Raw genomic sequence first — 14,130 nt, 5'->3', positions numbered from 1 at the left:
AATATTGTATCCATAACGAATGATGGAGCAACAGTTATGATAAAAGTTGGAAAGTTGATTGGTGCAAATCAGCAGTTGTGCTATGCACATGGAATTCAATTAAATGCTGATGGAATTCAATTAAAAGTAATAGATGTATTATACCAAAAATATAAAGAACAGAAGAATCCAAATACTGTGCATATAGAAACTTCGAATTCCAACTTTGAAAAGAGTAAGAGTGAGAGTGATATTGACAATGAAGATAATGACAATGTAATTGTTGAAGAAGATATTGCTAATGAGGATGAAATATTAACCTATCAAGAATTGATTCCTATAATTTATAAAGTTCGAAAAATTGTTAAAATATTTAAATATTTCCCTATAAAAAAGGATATATTACTAAAATATGTACTAACTGAAAATAAAACAGAATATATGTTAATATTAGATTCTAAAACACGTTGGAACAGTTTACTCCTAATGATGGAACGATTTTTGAAACTGAGAAATCCAATACAAAAAACTATAATCGACTTAAACCTGTAAATTAATTTTTCAGATAGTGAATTCGACTTAATATCCAGAACTATATCAGCTCTACTTCCTGCTCCTACAATAAAACTGACTATTGAGGCATTATGTCGGAGAGATTCTAATTTATTAACAGCTAATGCAACAATAAATTTCATGTTGCAGTCACTGAAAGAACAGCACACATTAGTATCTGAAGAATTATATATCACATTGGAAAATCGCACATAAGAAAGGCATAAAGGAAATTGTCTCTTGAACAAAAATTAGAATTGGAGATAAATAAAAAAAATTTCAACGAACCAAAATACAATACAGAAATCAGATATATCCTAAATCATCCGACGAGAAATCGATTTATTTGAAGATGAGGGATTTAGAGGTAAATACTTGGAAAAAGTATATCGCGCATTGCTAACAGTACCACCAACTAGCGTAGATGCCGAAAGAGAGTTTTCGACAGCTGGTCATTTTTACAAAAAATTACTTTTCAGTCTTAATCACAGTACAATGGATGCATTATGTTTTTTTAGATCACATTTCAAAAATGTGTAATAGTACCACAGACTGAATAGTGATATTTATACTTTTTTTTGTGATTTAAATAAATAAGATGTTTCTTTACTTTTTTGTGATTATATACTGTTATAATTTATAAGTTACAAATTATTTTTTGTGATATTTACACTCTCTAACAAAACTGACACATAAAAAAAAGAAGCACCTGTGTTTTCTTTCTTTTCCCAAAATTTCTAATACCGGTATTAAAACCGGTATCCCGGTATTAAGATTTAAAAAATACCGAATACCGGTATTGAAATTTTGGTCCGGTATTGCAATCCCTACCTGCATGGCTGCACAACATTCTTACCACTATTTGTATCAAACTCTCATTGTATCGAACCTTGTTTATTTCTACTATTTTTTATATTAATCATGTTGTATATATATATATATATATATATATTGCCTCTTTCTTTAGCCAGTCATCTGCTTTGGTTACCCGGACGTGACAGTTCTTGCTGTGGGGATCTGGTAGTTGACCAACCATCTATACCTGTTTTAAATTAGAACTATTATTACTTTACCGTAAGGAAGAATGAGAAATTTTCGTGTTAAAATTAACCAACATTTAAAAATTCCTAAATTTATTTGATTATCCTTTAGGATTAAATTCAGAGAAACCAATTTATTCCTAATATTTTAATTTTTTAAATATCAAACTTCAATAAATATTGTTTTATTTGTTTGGTCGTTGGAATAAAAACTATTTTAGAAAAGCAAAATTATAAATTTGACATGTTCGGATAACCAAAATTATTAATTTTTGAATTTAGATGTTTTGGGGAAGTTCGATAACTATTATTTCATGTTGCATTTTTTTTTTTTTGCAATAAGATTACTGTTACCAAACAACAGAATAGAATTAGAGACATGGTATGTAGGGATGCACCAATTTGAAAAACCCATTTCTATTGTCTGAATATCAAAAATATCAAGCCAAGAATTAAATGATAGACTTTTTGATAAATATTTTGCTATTATGAAACTTAATCATTAAAAATAATGCTATTAAATCAGGATATGTTATGACTTATAGATAAACAACAATTAACACTTTTGTTGCCGTAATTTGGGCCTCTGAATCGGATTTTCTACCTAATTAGACTGCCCTTGTTTTCTATTATCACTACAATCAATACGTTGGCAATCATAATTTACTTCCATGACTCGATTTTTCTGTCTAATTAGATGGTTCTTTCTTTTGCTATAAATATGCAAACATATTCGTTGTTATAGTTTACACCATGGACTAGGACTTTCTGTCGTTTACTTAGACGGCCTCTTTTTTGCTATTAACACGACAGTCAGCATATTTACTGCCATAGTTTGAGCCATGGACTCCGACTTTCTGTCTAGCCTCTTTTTTTTTTATTAACAATACAATCAAAATGTCCGCTGGCGTGGTTTACGCCTATGATTAGAGTCTTCTATCTGATTAAATTATTTCTTCTTTAAGATGTCTTACGATAGGGACATCTACTTGCTAAATAGATGACAGAATGGCGTTAATTAATTAGATGGTAAGATGGTGTGAGCTAATTAGATAGAGATAGTGAATTAGGTGTGAATCGCCGGCAATTAACAAGACTTTTAGTATGATAAATAACTAGAATTATATTGTTATTTTTAATAATCATAATTTATACAGGCTATTAACTTTATTTATGAATAAATTATTAAAAGTTACGTATAAACATGTGAAAGAAGAAGCAAATATCTGTCAATTTGTGGACTCAATATATAGATAATATTTTCTTTTATTCGTTAAATAGTTATTGCACTAAAATATATCACATTGATATTTTAAATTCATATCACTGAAAGCTCATATAATAAATCCACAGAATTATTAATTCTGTTAAAAATGCAGGGTTAAAAATTTTGAAATTCTTACTTTTCCAATAAACAATTTATAATTATTTAAAATTACAGAAAACATGGCATAATATTTAATTTTATGAAATTATCTCAATATTGTTAAGTTCTAAAATCAAATTTAGATTCTTTCATTCAGAAAATTCAAATTTCCTTAAGTACTAGCTGCTGTTGAAAGCGAATTGACCAGCCGGGAATAATGACTGCAGAAAATTTTAGTTCAGTAATTTATGCAATTTCGTCTTCGTTATTATTCAGAGTAAAATTATTTTAAACTTCATATTTACATAGACATATAATTCATATTACTTTATGTTTGTGTTATACGTTTCTCCAATTTCCTGTCTATATCTTTATACATCAATTATATTATAGAAAATAACAGCAACGTTTCCAAAACGGTGCTTTTTAAAAATTTATCAACATTGCTTGGTTCTGAAATTAAACCTTAATTCAAATTTTATTAAAAGCATGCTTTATATTCATACTTACTTAATATGGAAATACAAGTCAAATTTTTATATTAAGTTCTTTTACTATAAAACAAAAGGCAAGATGGGATATTAATATCAACAAAATGAATTTCACTTTTACAATTATATATATTGTTACAAAATTTGCTTTAAAATTTTTTAATTATTTAAATATAAAAAAATTATACTGCAAAATTTTTTTATCAATGGGAAGAAAAAAAATTGAAATTTTTAGATGAAGTAAAAATAAATTTTGTACTCCAATATTTCCCATGTTGCCGTGGGAGAACAACTAAATTTTGTTCAATTTTTAATAATTAAAAATAAATCGCTCCAAAATTCTTATTCTGATCCTATATGACAAGTTTGGTAACTTCAAAGCCCAGTAGAATCCTATCAAAAACACACAGAACACAGATGGACACACACATATTCGTTTTTATTAGTAATAGAGATAGAAAAAAATTAACTCAATTTTCACAATTAAGTTAATTGCAATTTCGCCTTCTCTTTTTCATGACTTAAAAAGTGAAATGAAAATGCTGGCTTTCTTTCTATCCAACCAATTAGCATCCAAGAATTTCATCGTTGACGCATGCATGTTCGTTTCACTGCAGTTTAGCAATGTCAAAGGTTTAACTCTCTGAAACATTTCATTGGCCATGTTTCTAACAGTTTTTCCACAAGACTTTTCGGTCTCAACCACCAGGCTGGCTAAACCGTAGAAAGTAGACCTACAGAGAGAAATAAATTTTATCAATTAAGATTTTGCGCAGGTATATTCAAAATATTTGCAATAGAAAACAAATAAATAGATATAACGACACTGGCTACTCAGGCCCACCTAACTAAAGGCATTCGGATTAAATCTGAATGACTGGACTGCTGCGACAGCAACCCTGGTGGAAACTATGGTTGCGTTCTAAGGGACGTCACCGATTATGGTACAACTTTATCCGTGGGAAGCACGTCCCGTCATCAGCAGGAGGTAGCCGACTCCTACCATTTCTGAACATACCAGAGGAGCGAGAACCAACTACAATACTGGACGCTTCTCTTCCTCATTTTTGAGGTGCCCCTCCCAGTGTGAGAAATAAATAGACATAAAGACTATATTGCATGGAAATATAATAAAAATGCACTAAAAGCTGCAATGCATTATGGCAGTAGTTAAATCATGAATTGATTTATCAATTAATAAGCCATTATGAATATTGTTTTCAATTAATACATCATTATTAAAATTATTTAGCAATTAAAATTTTGCAGAGCTATATCCAAAATAGGGATAATTATCCCTTATGTTCATTTTGTATAGTATACCATACATGCAACTTTATACTTTATACTTTATTCAGGTTTATCTAAGATAATTTTAATTTTATTTTTATGTTTGCACCCCTAAATATGTATATTTATTATAAAATACACATGCCTAAATGTTTGTTCTTACACATTTTTATATATACATATCTATATACATTTTTTTTTGTGCTTTTCTTCAAAAAAGCAATCTTGCCACGATAAGGGTTATACACAAATAAAGTAGTTTGCTATGCTACAGTAGGAATCATTCCTAACCGCAATAGTGTAGCTGCAAACATTATCAGTTTTAGATAATTACTTAGGAAATGTCAAATGACTTATCATGGTTTTCAGTTAAATTCATTATGAATATGTTTACAATTGATGCATCATTAGAAGTATTATTTATGAGTTAAAACCCTGCTCAAATATATTTGAACTACTAATAAAGGAACAAGATTATATTTAAGATTAAGGGCGTTATTATAATCAATAAAAACATTTGTTAGAAGTATCAGTAAGTAAAGTACATAGTTTTAAACATAATAATAAACAAATGCAGCGTATCACAATATGAAAAGGAAATGAAAGTATTATCAGCTTATTATTTTTTGATATATCTGCCATTCATGTTAGGTATTTATTTATCTTCTCTAAACTAGTTCTCAAATTCTGGTCTCACAGAACGCCATCTATCGACATCAGAGTCAAACGTTTGGCCACCGAGGAATCTTTTCGTGGGTTCAAAGAGTTAAAAATCTGAGGTTGTTTTGTCTGAGCTTTGTGATGAGGGCTCAAAAGTTTCAAACCGGAAAGTTTAAAGACCCCCCTCCTCCATTTGTGCAAAATTTTAAGGTTTCAGTTTGTTAGTTAGTTAATTAATCTGTAATTAAATAATTTTATTTTTTATTGGTCATTGAATATTTTAATTATTGAATTATTGAATAATTATTGAATATTTTAAAAGAGTTCTAGCTTTAAAAGCAGAAAGATTTATCCTTCATTCGAAATACAAATTTTAATTTTATTTTTACTCTTTCCATTGTCACTAGACATGTAGAAATAACTTTCACATATCATAAAATAATATCTGCATGTAGAAAATCGATGATGTGGTCGCTCGTTGCTTTTACATACTTCAAGATTAATTGTTACATATTTTTTCGGAAAAACTGTTTAGAGGATGTGCGGAGAAAAATCCAATAAATCCAATAACGGATAGTGATGCTTTATTCCTCAAGAAACACGAAAGACAGATTTCAAAATACAATAGAAACGTATAAAAAGATTCACTTGCAGAAAGTGACAACTCACGCTTGTACAAATCGTTATCCTCAGCCCAAAGTACATACTGAGATCTTGTTGAAGATCAGCACTGCAAAGAAGGAATTCACTCACTCATTCTAGTGTATGCACCTCCACTTTATATAGTTCCCATGACAGGGTACAGATTTAAATGGATCCCATATACTGGTTCCTAATAATGATATCAAAAAAATTTCTGAGCTTTTGAGAACCTTCATTTTTGTTGCCGATTCGATAAATGGTTACCAGAACCGGTTCACTTAACAACATTCAGCCTCCATTAGAGTGATCTGTAAATCTCTCATCCTTACGATAAGATAAACAGCGCAGGGAAGCGTTATTATAGATTTCTAATAATACCATAGATGTATTAAGTTTCAAAGCAATACTTACATGCACATCAAATTCAGTTGCATCTCTTCCTTAGAAGCACCCTCAATTGAAGGGTTCAGCGACTTCATGGTTTGTTGACCATTTAATAAAAAGTTGTCAAAGGTACTGCCATCAAGAATTAAGTCCTTAAAACATGAAATGCCGTCCAAATACTCTAAAGAAAAATGAAATCTGCATGAAAATATTATCATGTAAGAACATGATGTTGTTTTAGTTTGAAGTTTTTCAAACCTCAAAATACAGGGACAGAAAATTGGCGATTTATTGCCTCAATTTGAAGCCTCAGTTTTTCGCTCTTAGGGTTAATAGAAAATGATAAAGAAGGTCGTCACATTTGAAAATTTATCGCTAACAAAAGTTGAATAAAAATTTAAAGGAACTCTTATTTGCTTCTTAAAAAGTAAACATTTTATCCTAATTATTTTCTACTTTCCAGTTGTTAATTTGAATTTGATTATCGCTTATATTTTGCATTTTTAAAACCAATGTTTTCTTAAATTCATTACAAGATGTGCCAGATGTTAAAATCAGTATAAATTAAATTAATCAATTAGGTGATATATGTGTTTTGTAAATAAATATTGATTAAATTAATCAATTAGCTGATATATATGTTTTGTAAATAAATATTGATTAAATTAATCAAGTAGCTGATTCACATGTTTTGTAAATAAAATAACGAATTTCAAAGAATATTCGATAGCACAAAATTCATAACTGGAGTAGATTAGAAAGAAAGCAAAGAATCGATTATAATATTCCCTTTCTACAAACATGCAACAATTTAAATAAAAATCTGGAAAAAAATATAATGAATTAAATAATTAATTATGAAAGATTTATAATTATTGGTAACTTCAAAAGATTTATAATTATTGGTAACTACATTTATAATTATTGATAATTATAAAAGATTTATGATTATAAATCTAATGATTATGATATAAATGTTTTGATAAGTTTATAAGAAGAATATTTATTTTATTCAAGGTCAGATAGTCAATTTCTAAACCTTTAGGAGCAGATATTTAGTTTAAGAAAAAATATGTTAGATTTAACGAACTGCAGTTTTGGTTCAGTAAATAAATATACATCTGAAGAAAATAAAATAAAATAAATCCGAATTTTTAACAAATTTACTGGTTTTGTGAGACACGTTTTATAAAATAATTATGAATTAACTTTGTCAATAAAAAAAATGACTGGTCAAGTTATGAATAATTTGAAAATCTCTATTTTAGACCATTTCTGTCGTTGTTGATTCAAGAAAGATCATTGCGGAATTTCCACGAGTCTTTATTTAAATTAACCCCTTAAAGGGCCATTTTTTTCTAATCATATTATGTTAAAATATTTTTAGGCTTGAAATTAGAATAATAAAAGGGATTCATTTAGCTTATTAGATAAATTTAATTTGATTAATTAATTAATTTGGTTAATTAATAATTAAGTAACAAATCAATACACATCATTTTGTGTAAGATAAAGAACTGAAGCATCTAAGTTTCTGTCTTTCTAAAAAAATTTGTCAGAACTTACGCCAACCTACATAATTTCATACAAAGATTTATAAATTTGGTGAGAAGCATACTCCCCACGGCCCTAGAAAGGGTTATCGAACCATGCCACATGTTTCCAGGCAGAAGTGCAAGCTTTAAAGATGGCCATTGAATATTGTGAAAGGGTGGAGGACGGACAGAAGTGCTCAATTTTTTCAGATTCTCTCTCAGTCCTACAAGCCATACAATCTTCTCACAATTGTAATAAGGAAATATGGACGATATAAGAAAAGATAAAAAGTGTAAAAACTAACAAGTGGATAGAGTTGAATTGGGTTAAGGCCCATATTGGGATCTATGGTAATGAAAAGGCGGATCAATATGCAAAGTTGGCGGCACAGAAAGAGGGTGTTGATATGGTTGTCCCCAAATCAAATGGTGTCTTAAAATGGGAATTAAGAGAAGAAATAAAGCTGCAATGGTTTGACAGATGGTATATGTCCAAAAACGGAAGAGTAACTTTCGATTTTATTCCTAATCCAGAAATAAAAATAAGAAGATACCATCCACTGATAATTCAAATTATATCAGGACATGGGAGATTTCCTGCATATTTCCAAAGATTTGGAAGAATGCAGGACAATAAATGCATTTGTGGAGGAATCGGTACTGTTTACCACTATTTAAAGGAATGTATTGAAATCTCGGAGTTAAGGAAAAATCTGAAAATTATAAATAATGACTTAAGTACAGTACTGATGGTACCAGGTAATCTTAAAACTCTGAAGGACATGATGTCAAAAATTGTCAGTTTTTTACCAACTATTTGAGAGTTTATAGATAAGGCGGAAGGACAATAATTGACCACTTTGTGGCCAATTACCTAGAGGAGAATGTCAGTTTGACAAATCGGTCAATGAAAGGATGGACTATACTCAAGATAGCAGTCGGCCACAACAAATCCTGTCGATACTGCTACGTTCAGTGGTGGCGGGGTGGTCGGCTGTACGCAAGAAGAAGAAGGCCCTAGAAAAGGTTTAAGGAAATTAAAGATCCATGACCGATAATTTTAATCGCAGAACAGCAGATCTTTTGTTTTAAAATGTTAGTGTACAATTTTACTAAAGCATGACTAATAACACCCCGCGATTGTATGTAAGCAAAGATTTCGCAATCGCTTACAGCGTACATTAATTGACTAAAACAATACAAAATCTAATTTTTTACTACCTTCAAACGGTTTTTGTTACTGAAACTATATTTTATCTCTACAGGTTTAGGAATTAGCCATTGGGTTACAATTAGTGAAAACACATGTATATGAAATACTTTTTTACTATAATTAGTTAACCATATGTAAATGAAAACAATCGAATTCTAACCAAACTCAGTCGGCTATCCCTAATTTTATAAATTTTTTAGATAAATAAAAGTTGGTTAAATAGAGGTTGTTCTATTAAAATTTATTACATATAACATTAAATTAATAATTTTATAATTTTTGAAATGAAAGAAATTACAAGATATTAAATGAATATAATTTAAATAATTTTATATATTTTTGAAAGAAATAATACAAAAATGCCCTTTAAAAGAACTGCAACCTAAATTTCTTTGGATATATATTTTCAGGTATTCTAAATCAGGATAAGAATCATTGATTTAAATGAAATGGGTTTATAAATTTACTATATTCTCTCTGCAAATTATAGGACGGTACCTTTACGTAGCTGAGAACCGTTAGTGCAGATTTCGCACATAACTTTCCACAAGTTGAACCCTGAATTTATGAAATTATTAATGCTATTGCTTGGTGGAGTCCAAATGAAAATACTTTTTGCTGCACACCACATGATTCGAATAATATATCTGAAAAAAATGATAAATTACAATTACCTAATTATTTAAAATAAAGATACATTATATTTATCTAAATTTCTGGAAAAAAATGATTCGTTACATGAATAATGTTTTCGTTACGTATTTTAATAACAGAAAATACGATACATTATATATATATGAATATCTATGATAATAATGAATTATATATATCCGAATATCTGAAAAATAATAAATAACATTATTTTGAATATTTGAAAAAATATAATAAATTATTCTTAAAAATCTGCATTACGTATAACTAAGAATTGTTTTGAAGTTAGAAAATAGCATAAGAACTATATTTAAGAAGGTATAAAATATTGTTTGTTATTATTCTTGTTTAATAGCTTGTTATTTAATAGCGTATGATATTCTACAATATATTTAAACTTCAACTTAGCTCACTAATTTATCCTATATAATACATTTTTCTAACAACAGATATTTCTATAAAAACTTGTGGTATTTTAAATTATAAGCTATTCAACATGTTCTTGGCAAAAAAAAATCTATATCATTTTTCTCTTCTTTCTATGTAAACAGCATCTTTTCCATTTTCATTTATTAACAATTTATTGAGTTTTAAAGTTCCAGTTTTTGAAACACTCTGTATTGAAATCAAATGCTAAATTTCAATTTCATCTGCGCAAATATGCTATTGATATTTCAACACATTTTGAACTAGCTTTATTTTTTTGCACTTACGGGCAATATGAATTTAGTTCTTCTTCCGTAGCTGGGAGAAAACTTATTTTGCATAATTCTTCACCTTTCCCATCTTCAACACAGTTTTCAGCATCGTCGCAGATCTGCTGCATATAAGATTCCAAAGTCATTATACCTGAAGAAGCTGAAAATTTAAAAATAATAATTATTATTAATAAGAATAAAGACACAAAACTGAAATGAGAAATGTCATCATATATTTTACAATCGAAATATTGAGTGTAGTTCTTGAATTTGTGATAAAAGCTTATAAGCTAGATAACAGCTACGATACACCAGCAATTGCTTTTGTCTTGTGGTTTTGTTACTCGGCTGCGAACCACAAGGTCCCAGGTTCTATCCTCACTCGTAACAGATCCGCTACACATCATTATATTGGACAAGTCAGGATTCAAAATTTGCTTCAGATCAAAAAGTCCCCAAAGGTGACTCTTCAGATCGGGACGTTAATTAAGGTAATTAATTGATAATCTTTTTTCATCATCGAACAAAATATTGATTTTTAAACTTCAATACACCAACAAAAAATGATTTTCAGCATGATAATATTTATAGACTGGCATGCTATCCATAAATTACATTATGCAATATCTGTGATGAAAAACCATCAATTAATTGAACAACCTCTCAGGTCATCCAACAAACCTTTTATTTCGAAATGTCAACACCTTATCAAAAATGTTTTTAACATGATAATGTTTATAGGCTGACATACTGTCTGTAAATTGCATGATTCAATATCAATGAAGAAAAACCATTCATTATTTGAAACCTATCTTTGATCATCAAACAAGCTTTTAATTTCTAAACGTCAACACCTCAAGAAAAATATTTTTTTTGACACAATAATGTTTTTAGGCTGAGTTACTCTCTATAAATTGTATTATGCCAGACAACCTCTCAGGTCATCCAACAAACCTTTAATTTCTAAACGTCAACACCTTATCAAAAATGTTTTTAACGTGATAATGTTTATAGGCTCGCATACTGTCTGTAAATTGCATGATTCAATATCAATCAAGGAAAACCATTAATTATTTGAAACCCATCTTTGATCATCCAACAAACCTTTAATTTCTAAACGTCAACACCTCAACAAAAATATTTTTTGACACAATAAGGTTTATAGGCTGACTTACTCTCTATAAATTGTATTATGCAAGATCTATGATGCGTAATCGTTCAAAGTGCTCTACAGGGCAGAGTGTTCAATTTTGAGTACTACATTTTGCAATTGTTTTACTTTTGCATTAATTGTATGCTTACTAAGAAACGTATTTTCAAAATATCAGTTAGATTTTTAAACAGAAATTAATAAAAAATTCTAACATTTCACTATAATACCATGGAAATGTATTATTAAATATAAACTATTTTTTTCATTACTTTAAAATTTAAAAAATAGGCTTTAAAGTAATCAGTTTTAATATTTTATGATTTTGTAAAATGTTTCAATATTTAATTTACAATGATTTCATAGTTTTTGTAATTGCACTTATAAGCACGCCTGCGATGATTTGTATGTGCATTATCGCAGTTATACAATAAAAAGCAAATTTTAAAATAATATACACATAGATAAAATACACATATATAGATAAAATAGATAGATATGCATAGATAGATAAAACAGATAGATACACATAGATAGATAAAATAATATACACATAGATAAAATAATATACACATAGATAAAATAATATACACAACCTAAAATATTATGATGCTATTTTGCTCGAATCTCTTCTAAAGTTCAATAAAATAGAAATATTATTTATAATCTTTCTAAGTTTAGAGATTTATTTTTTTAAAAAAAAAGAATAATTTCTGGATTAAAAGAATGCATTAAAAACAAACGAACACGGAAATGGAAAAATTACCTGCGTGTATCATTCTTGAAATACTAAGAACATCTCTACTACTAATAAAAATCAATGCCTGTGTATGTATTGGTTCTCTACAATCGAAACATTTAATCTAAAGCTGTGAAAATTGTCACATATATAGTTTAGAAGACATAATTGTGCAGCTTAGAAGTACTTTTTTCTTTGAATTAATTGGAATTTTAATTAATTAAAAATAAAGTGAAATTTTGTTGTTATTTTGGGATATTGTTCTACCGAGAATAATACAGAGCAAAAATGATTTTTACATCAAATTAAAACTTTAAAAAAAATTTCATAAATGCTGCTAATATTTAATATTTTTAATTATTTTTAAAAATATTTTAAGGCTATTTTACAGTATTATATTCCGTTATTGAAGTAAAGTTCAAATTGTTTTTGTTACTACATCTAATATTTCCTTCTGGCATTTTTTCATAACTTAACTTTCATAATGATTAATATATGGAGAGTCTTTTTTTTTCCACTTTAAGTAGCTTTATTATAAAACATGTTTTTAATAAAATTTTCAAACTTTGTTGTTCTTGAAATTAAAATTAATTTCAGAATTAATTAATGGTAACAAATTTTTTATTAAAATGCACCCATTTTTAATTACTGCGGCTCTTTTATATGATATAATGAGATTATAATAATATAGGCAGAAATTTAAGAAAATTCGTAAATACAACAGAACGGCATAAAGCTTCAAAAATATAATGAGTTATGTATCTATCAAAATGTGAAGTTCAAAAATATTTTTTCTGTAGAAGTCATTAAAATAAAGATACACAAAATATTTAAAGGAAATCTGTAGCAATCGTTCATTCCATCGTCGCCAAAGGCGGCTACTTATTATAAACGGAAACGGTAAGATGTATTTTATAAAAAAGCTAAAAAATTGATTAATAGATCCTAATAGATTTCAACTTCCGTCTATATTATTTTCACTTTAAATTATAAAATGTCAAGTAAAAAAATTAATTTACCTTGCGTTGCTAGAAAAAGAACTGCAATTGAAAACCACAGCCGAGCCATTCTTTTCTGAAATACAAAGTACAACAGACTCAACAAGAATAAAAAATATTGATGTCGTTCACCATACCAAATCAAATCTCTTGCCAAAATCAATTAAGCTAAATTTGTTGTCCTATGTCTAAATTTTCTAATTTAACCTATAACCTCATTCTACAACAGCTGCGTAGGGCAGCAAACTTTAAGAAGGAAATCCTATAATTTAGAATCAATTTTTCAATCTAAATATGAAATCAAATAAAAGTTAGCGTATTTATGCGTTATTCTTAATCACTTGTTTGAGATTTGATTAATCATATAACATTTTTCTTTGTTTTATCATAAAAAAGAAATAAAAAGAATTATCCATATTTAAAGGTGGGAAAAAGCAATGTAAATTATTTTTCAACCTTTGATAAGCAGTGTAAAAGTGATATACGCATTTTCAGTTGTTCTTGATTCACTCTTTCATTCAAATCCATCAATATGAAATTTGTAAAAGAGGATTTTTGCAGTTTATCTCACAGCTCTATGTCTGAGAGTTACCAGATTCCATAGACTTGGGTACAATTAATTATTTAATTATATTTCTAGAATTTAATTACCAGTTAATCGATTTATTAAATAAAATTTTGATTCATTGATTGGCGATACTATATTGGAAATATCAGGAATAAATAATTACAAAATTTTCTT

At 28.2% G+C, this 14,130-nt stretch overlaps 1 protein-coding gene across 2 annotated transcripts; it reads right to left on the bottom strand.

The window, feature by feature from the left end:
• Positions 1-3,865: 3,865 nt before the first annotated feature.
• Positions 3,866-13,471, bottom strand: LOC129984634 (uncharacterized). Of its 2 annotated transcripts, XR_008785511.1 has the most exons (6): positions 13,410-13,471; positions 10,517-10,661; positions 9,651-9,799; positions 6,432-6,585; positions 6,048-6,210; positions 4,023-4,162 (listed from the first exon to the last, which is right to left on the bottom strand). XR_008785511.1 is itself a non-coding variant. In XM_056094556.1 (5 exons), the coding sequence occupies exons 1-5, from the start codon at positions 13,456-13,458 to the stop codon at positions 3,943-3,945; spliced, it is 717 nt and encodes a 238-aa protein (XP_055950531.1). In that variant the 5' UTR covers positions 13,459-13,471; the 3' UTR covers positions 3,866-3,942. The 2 variants fall into 2 exon arrangements, 1 of the variants encoding a protein (XP_055950531.1); XM_056094556.1 differs by lacking the exon at positions 6,048-6,210 and having other exon boundaries at positions 3,866-4,162.
• Between the last annotated feature and the right edge of the window lie 659 nt (positions 13,472-14,130).

The sequence above is a fragment of the Argiope bruennichi genome, chromosome 9, assembly GCF_947563725.1.
Source record: "Argiope bruennichi chromosome 9, qqArgBrue1.1, whole genome shotgun sequence".
NCBI lineage: Eukaryota > Metazoa > Arthropoda > Arachnida > Araneae > Araneidae > Argiope > Argiope bruennichi.
This window is presented reverse-complemented; position numbering and strand designations above follow the sequence as displayed.